The sequence below is a fragment of the Nicotiana attenuata genome, unplaced genomic scaffold, assembly GCF_001879085.1.
Source record: "Nicotiana attenuata strain UT unplaced genomic scaffold, NIATTr2, whole genome shotgun sequence".
In the NCBI taxonomy this organism is placed as follows: Eukaryota; Viridiplantae; Streptophyta; class Magnoliopsida; order Solanales; family Solanaceae; genus Nicotiana; species Nicotiana attenuata.
In genome coordinates this window covers 272-8507 of record NW_017676244.1, presented here as the reverse complement: position 1 = coordinate 8507, position 8236 = coordinate 272, and the positions used below count along the sequence as shown (strand labels likewise).

General features: G+C 43.8%; 1 protein-coding gene across 1 annotated transcript; it reads right to left on the bottom strand.

Annotated features, from left to right (window-relative positions):
• Positions 1 to 4980: 4980 nt before the first annotated feature.
• On the bottom strand, positions 4981 to 5928 carry LOC109220874. The gene is made up of 2 exons (XM_019385342.1): positions 5482 to 5928; positions 4981 to 5364 (listed from the first exon to the last, which is right to left on the bottom strand). Exons 1-2 carry the CDS (start codon positions 5926 to 5928, stop codon positions 4981 to 4983), a joined length of 831 nt encoding a protein of 276 aa, XP_019240887.1.
• Positions 5929 to 8236: the final 2308 nt, after the last annotated feature.

Sequence of the window (8236 nt, the reverse complement as noted above, 5' to 3'; positions counted from 1 at the left end):
GGAGTTGTTAGTGATTGGTGATTCAGACTTGCTCATACATCAGGTACAATGAGAGTGGTCAACCAAGAATTCCAAGATACTGTCGTATCTGCACCACGTGCAGGAATTGAGAAAGAGGTTTACAAAAATGAAATTTCGGCACATCCCCAGGATCCAAAATGAGTTCGTCGATGCATTGGCCACTCTGTCATCCATGATTCAGTACCCAAACAAGAATTTCATTGATCCTATTCCAGTGAAGGTCCATAGCCAGCCAGCCTACTGTGCCCATGTCAAAAAAGAAGCAGACGGAAAGCCTTGGTTTCATGATATCAAGGAATATTTGGCAAAGGGAGAGTACCCATAACTTGCAAATCATACTCAGAAACGCACGCTCCGAAGATTGTCCAACAACTTCTTTCACAGCGGAGGAATCCTGTACAGGAGGACTCCCAATCTGGGGTTACTGGGATGTGTCAAGGCAAAGGAAGCTTCCAAATTACTTGAAGAGATACATGCTGGGACCTGTGGCCCACATATGAATGGTTTTGTCTTAGCAAAGAAGATACTCAGGGTTGGTTATTTTTGGATGACTATGGAAACAGACTGCATCCAGTATGTACGGAAATGCTACCGATGTTAAGTACACGCAGACATGATAAAGGTACCCCCAAATGAGCTCACTCCCGCTTCTGAACTAGCGCGAACGCGCTAGACCTCGCGCTAGACTTCGCGCTAGTTCAGGCCATTTTTCTTCAATTCTTTGTCTAGTCTTTGCGCGCACTCAGCTCCGAGGGGTCTTTCTTGTTCCAATGCAACTCCAATCACAACTTTAAGGCATCATATAGGCTCACCATCCTGCAATGTGTAAAATTCACAATTAGAGCCCATTTTTCATCATTTAACCATATTATGACATTGAAACATAATCAAACGGGAGCATAAACAATCGCCAAATCACCTAGACTTAGCCTATTATCAACACCCCACACTTAATTCATTGCTCGTCCTCGAGCAATCAAACTATACTCTCTAGAGGTTCCACTCAACAATTTCCCTTAACGCATTACACCCAGAACAATTCACATATGCTAGGCCTAGTAGTGAACAATCTCAGCCTCAAAGGTCGAGTCTCAAGTGCCACGCAATATTCACACTTTCTCAAATTACTCTACACAGAAGCCAAGACTTGCTTTTCCTTCAAGAGTCACATGCCCTCACAATCACAACTAAGAAAATAAAATCAATTCATACATTCGAATTTCATGCTCACATATATCAAAGAAAATCGCTCACACTCACAAAAGAAGTCACATGCATGCAATTGGTACCATAAGCTTGCCCCTAATGTAAATCTCTACTAATGTAGGCTCACTCGATCTAAAATCAATTAGGACTTTTTCATGGTTGTAATGTGGGCTAAGGGACGGGTAGGATATATTTAGGAATAGTGACTAACCCTCCTAAGCACTTTAACATACCACATAATCAACTTCAAGCGCACATTCTTCAATCCACTTCAATTTCACAAACAAGATCACCCCAAAATGCTCCCTTCTTCTTTAAGCACTACATTAATTCATACCCACTAGCAAGAACAAGACAACAATTTATTCATCTCTATTTTTTTTCTTCAGATTATTCCTTTTTTTTCAATTTTTTGCTAGTGGTGTATTATTTTACAAAACAAGTGCACCTTTCTTCCTTTTATTGGTTCCACTCAAAAGCCACCCCACACTTAGTTCCTTCTTACTTCTTTTAGCGCTCATCTCACGATTAAAGTGCTTTAAGAGGAAAAGGGATCAAAACAATGTCAATTAAGAACAAAAAAGGTATAGGCTTGTAATGTGGGTGCCAAATAAAAGTCTATAGGCTCAAAAGGGTTAACTAGGGATAGATTTCATTTGTGATAAGCAATCAAGCTCAAAAAGATCAAAGAAAGCCTAAAATTATTTTTCAAATCGAGCATCACCTAAAATTTCGCTTCGACTCACATACCGGGCAAGTTCTAGACACAAATGCAACACATGGACTACACCAAAAACCTCACCACACATGGCATATGACTCATTCCAGATCAACTCATCGAGACACTCCATTATGAGCATTCAAGTCAGTGACAAACATACAAATTAAGGCACTTCAGTGAAATTCAACCAATAAGACTAAGAGTTACACTCTAGTGTCTGTTGTGTTCAGGTGTGTCAACGCTATAGGTTCTCTTTTGATTCTCTAACTCGTAGCCCATTAAACCTAATCTACAAATCAAAAAGAAAATAAAATAACAAAAAAAACTACCTATACCCGGTTCAAGTTTAAACCCTTGGAAAAGAACCGTGGCCCAAAGAAAAACCAAGGGGGAGTTACTACACTACCTAAAAATAAAAAAATAAAAATCTTTTTGGTATTTTTCTAGACTAACTTCCCTCAAGAAAATTGTCCAAAGGATCCGTCATCAGGAAGAGTCTTCATATTTCCATTTTTTTTCTTTTTTGATTGATCGACTTAGTCCCTCACGAACCCCGCCGAAAGAGATCCGTCGTCGGGACAAGCCACTTACCTAGTTTAAACTAATGAACTAACTAATGAACTCTTACTAAATTACTAAAACTGTCAAAACCAAACAAAATAAAACTAAACAACTACATATATACACTGAAGTATCCCCCACCCCACACTTAAAATGAAGACATGTCCCCATGGCTTATGAATTGAAGTAATAGTGAGGTAAAGGAACTTCCCTGAATGCTCACTCCTGGTCGGAGACAGTGTCGGGGTTCACATGGCATGCACGCCCCAAAGCTCTCAGCCAGCCCAAAAACTTCTTCTCAGACTTCGCCTGCTGGGCAGCCACTGCGTCCACACGAGTACCCAACTCAGTCACGGAGGAGGGCAACCCAGCCACATCCTGCTCCAACGCTGCAAAACGGGACATTCTAACAGTTCCTAAAGATGAGGCTGCTCCGGACAATGCTGCAGCTGCTGCGCTGTGCTCATGGGCATGTGTTTCGCCCTCCACATTCATCTGATCGGCCACCCCTTCCTCCGAGTCATCAGAGCCACTCTCATCCACTCCACCTGATGTTGCTGGCACTGTTGCCGTGGTGCCTTTGTCAAGTCGGACCTTGAGACCATTTCGTACTAGCCCATCCACTCGGAGATTCTCGAGCACCCGAGCTTGCCTGCAAAGCTGAGTCACTAGAGAGGGGAAAAAGAACCCATACCTTCTCACTGGGCAGCGAACGAACATCTCGTCGTGCATTACTTTGGCTATATCGAAGTCAAGACCCTTCATGAAACACCAAATCAAGGCGGCTCGGGGTGCATTTACCTCCGTGGTGTTTTTGGACGGAATGAGACGGCTGTTAACCACATACAACGAGCTCTTCGCCTCAGGGGATAAAACTGAGGAGTGAAACTTCTCACCGTATTGCATCCATTCCACCTCTTTTCCGGGTGCGCAAATTGCATCGAAGAATCTCTCCCACTTCGCGTCAGTTGGGTGCCGTCCATACTCATAGAAGTCATCATGCTCAGGCACGGGAGGGGGCAAATGGTATGCCATCCGTATCGCCTCAACAGATGCATTTACCGCCTTGCGGCGCACCGTGACCACACTATTGTCATGCTCAGGCAGATTAACGTAAAACTCTCGCACAACCATTGCATTGGCCTCCCCTGGCTCGTTTATGAAGGTCTGCAGCCCCCGCCTTAACAACTCCGTGTACATGTGAGGGCATTTATGCTGGAGTGAATTCATATCAATCCCCCTCTCCGGAATCGGCTGTTTAGTGGCCTTCTCCGTAAAGCGGCCTTGAGCCGCGGCTGAGACAAATTTGCTACTGTCAAAGGGGCGTGCAGGGGCTGCCCCTTGTGTCCTATGTGCTCCAGCTTGGCTACTAGTGGATGGACCTGTGGCTTGGCGTTTTCGGGATGGTGCCATGACACCTGAAAATTGGGACACATTAGCACAGCTCAAATAAAATTGTGACGCACTGCGGTTACTCAGACTTCACCTGCGTGAGTGGTCACAACTACATAGTAATGGTCATTAAGGCCTTTCCACAAACACCTTGTGGGCATTAGGCCTTCACAACCCTTTTTGATTATTCTAGAACATGAATCCACCCCAAAATCTCAACAATAGCACAAATCAAGTACCACCCACCCCACACTTATCACCCACCAACACCACAACATAGTCTTCCAATTCCTCCACATAAAAAAAACAAAGAACAACTACTACACAACACATTGGAATACAACCAAAAATCTAAAAAGAAAAAAAACATTAAGAAGAGAAAAAGAGAAGAGATTGCACTAGGGCTCATACCTGTGGTGTGGATGGTGGTGAGTAGAGAGAAGACGTGTGTGTGAGCCTGGTGGGAGGGATGAACTCGTGTGATTGGGGGAGGAAAGAGGGAATAGTGAGAGTTGGGAGATGGGGGAATAGTGAGAGTTGGGAGGAAGAAGGAATCGTGGGGAGGGTTTGTATATTGGGGGGATTTAAGTTAGGCTAAAGATGTAAAAGGAAAAATAAAAAAATAAAAAAAAACTTTAAAAACGACCCCAATCCAGTGATTTCTGGGGCGGGACTAGCGCGAACACTAGCGCGATCGCGCTAGCTTCGCGCTAGTCCGGGCAGAATGTTCAGCTTTTAGCGCGAACTTCGCGCTACTTCGCGCTAGTTTATGCAGCTTAGACAGAATGTTGCCCAGTTGCACGAACTATAGCGCGAAGTTAGCGCGAAGTGCGCGCTACTGGGCAACACGTTTTTGCACTTTTTCACCTGTATTTACCCTGGTCGATGGTCTTTTCGCCTGCCCTTTGTCACCTGCATTGGTTAGCATGCTACAAAACATACAAATAACACTACAACTATTGTTGGGTTTCCTTCCAACCAGCGCCTTAGTTATTGTCGGGCACGACAGTTACAACAGTTCAATGGGTTGCCTCCCATCCAGCGCCTGATATAATGTCGCGGCACGACTCAACACGTTGTCAAGCATCTGACAAGTCCATCGAGGCCTTGTGACGTGCAACGTCACCACCCCAATAATGATTTATCCGCTGGCCATTGACCAAGAAGGTACCATTGGAGCTCATATCCCGCAACTCCACAGCTCCATGAGGCTTCACACTTACCACAACGAAAGAGCCTGACCAACGAGACTTAAGCTTTCCAAGAAAGAGCTTCAATCTCGAATTGAATAACACCACTTCTTGCCCTGGCTCAAACTCTCGATGTTGGATGCGTTTGTCATACCACCTCTTAGTCTTCTCTTTATACAATTTGGCATTTTCATAGGCGTGCAATTGAAACTCATCATGCTCGTCAAGTTGTAGCAACCTCTTCTCCCTAGCTAACTCCATATCCATGTTCAGCTTTTCAATTGCCCAATAGGCTTTGTGTTCAAGCTCGACGGGCAAGTGACATGCCTTCCCATAAACTAATTTATACGGAGAAGTACCTATGGGAGTTTTGTATGCAGTTCGATATGCCCATAATGCGTCGTCGAGCTTTCCAGCCCAATCTTTTCTATTTCCATTCACTGTTTTCTCCAAAATCTGCTTCACCTCTCTGTTTGACACTTCCACTTGACCACTCGTTTGGGGATGATAGGCCGTGGCAACCTTGTGCTTGACTCCATATTTTGCAAGGTTATTATTCAGCAATTTGTTGCAGAAGTGCGATCCTCTGTCACTTATCAACACTCGTGGAGTTCTAAAACGTGTGAAAATGTGCTTCTTTACAAAACTCACCTCTACCTTCGCATCATTAGTGGGAAGAGCAATGGCCTCCACCCACTTAGACACATAATCAACTGCCACCAAGATGTACATGTGCCCATTAGAGTATGGGAATGGTCCCATGAAGTCGATTCCCCACACATCAAATAGCTCTACTGCCAGAATATTTTGCAAAGGCATCTCATGCCTCTTGGTCATTTTTTCGGTTCTTTGGCATCTATCACACATTTTAACAAAGGCATGTGCTTCCTTAAACAATTTGGGCCAATAGAAACCTGATTGTAGAACTTTCTGGGCGGTTCTATCTCCCCCGTGATGTCCTCCGTATGGTGACGTGTGACAGTCATGCAATATTGCATTCGTCTCTTCTTCTGGAACACATCTTTCGTTCCACATATAAAACCTCACATCATGTAGGAACCTTCTTCTATTATCAGGTGTCAATTTCGGTGGTGTCACCCCACTTGCAATAAAATTCACATAATCTGCATACCACGGGCTTCATTTGAGGTGATTGCCAATAACTGCTCATCAGGAAATGTTTCCTTGATGGACCCACCTTCAGCTACATGGCTCCGATTTTCTAACCTGAACAAGTGATCAGCCACTTGGTTCTTTGTTCCTTTTCGATCTCGGATTTCTAAGTCAAACTCTTGCAAGAGAAGGACCCAACGAATCAGTCTCGACTTGGCGTCTTTCTTCTCAAACAAGTATCTGATAGCTGAATGATCTGTGTAGACGATGTCTTTGGTCCCCACTAAATATGATCTGAACTTGTCAAATGCCCACACCACTGCAAGCAACTCTTTTTCAGTAACTGTGTAATTCATCTGGGCTGGATTCAGAGTTTTGCTCGCATAGTAGATGGAGTGAAAGATTTTATTTCTTCTCTGCCCCAAAAACAGCTCCAATAGCTATGTCACTCGCATCACACATCAACTCAAAGGGTTGCTCCCAATCCGGGGCAATGATAATTGGTGCAGTCACTAGCCTTCCCTTCAGCTCCTCAAATGCTTTCAGACAGGCATCATTTTGAAGGAGACATCTTTCTCAAGCAACCTGCACAAGGGAGAGGAAATTTTCGAAAAATCTTTAATGAAACGATGATAAAAACCTGCATGGCCCAAGAAACTGCGAAGGCCTTTGACGGACGTTGGTAGGGGAAATTTTTCAATTGCTTCCACCTTTGCTTTGTCCACCTGCAAACCATTTTTAGACACCTTGTGCCCCAAAACTATACCTTCACGTACCATGAAATGGCACTTTTCCCAGTTTAGTACTAAGTTAGTTTCTTCATACCTAGCAAGCACTTTATCAAGATTCATCAAGCAGTTATCAAAAGAACATCCAAATACAGAAAAATCATCCATGAATACTTCCACAAAGCTCTCAACCATGTCAGTAAAAATGGCCATCATACACCTTTGAAAAGTCGCAGGTGCATTACAAAGACCAAAGGGCATTCTCTTGAATGCATACGTGCCATAGGGGCACGTAAATGTGGTCTTCTCTTGGTCCTCTGGGGCTATAGCAATCTGATTATACCCCGAGTAACCATCCAAGAAGCAGTAGTACTCCTGGACAGCTAATCTATCAAGCATTTGGTCAATAAAGGGGAGAGTGAAGTGGTCCTTTCGGGTGGCATTGTTCAATTTACTATAATCGATGTAAATTCTCCACCTAGTGACAGTTCTTGTGGGGATCAAATCATTATTTTCATTAACCACCACAGTCACCCCCCCTTTCTTGGGTACACATTGAACAGGCTTACCCATTTGCTGTCTGAGATAGGAAACACAATACCTGCATCAAGCCACTTAATCACTTCTTTTCTTACCACCTCTTTCATGATTGGATTTAGTCGGCATTGTTGCTCTACACTGGGCTTATGTCCATCGTCCATGAGGATTTTATGCATGCAAAAGGCTGGACTAATGCCCTTAATGTCAGACATCATCCACCCAAGTGCTCACTTATGCTCACATGGCACTCTTAACAGCTTCTCTTCCTGCAATTTAGACAAGTCAGAAGAAACACTAACAGGTAAAGTGTCAGAGTCACCCAAATAAGCATATTAAAGGTGAGGTGGGAGAGTTTTAAGCTCCAATTTTGGGGCTACCTCAATGGACGGCTTTGGAGAAGGTCCTTCTGGCCTATTCAAAGGCTCAAAGGGGTGTATCCCTTGCATGTACTCACAAGATGTATCTAAGATGTGCATCATATCCTCAACCTCATCATCACTTCCCAAGCTATCAAACAACATAAGTGCTTTCTCTAGAGAGTCGTCTAGATATACACTCGTGTCAAGACTTTGCTCATCAGTCTCAACAACAGATATCATTGAGACCTCCTCATAGTGGCGGGGGAGTTAGATTGCTTTGTACACATTAAAGACTGCTTCCTCATCATCCACCCTCAAAATCATTTTCAACTCTCTCACTTTAATAATTGCATCACCAGTAGCCAAGAGAGGTCGCCCCAATATGATTAGGACCAGTTCGTCAGC

What these genes read in the sequence shown, in the direction of transcription:
- LOC109220874 (XM_019385342.1), bottom strand. Translation starts at nt 5,928, where the DNA reads ATGACCAAGAGGCATGAGATGCCTTTGCAAAATATTCTGGCAGTAGAG. An exon ending in AGCTCGACGACGCATTATGG is followed by an intron (nt 5,365 to 5,481) that starts GCATATCGAACT and finishes GCAATTGAAAAG; the next exon opens with CTGAACATGGATATGGAGTT.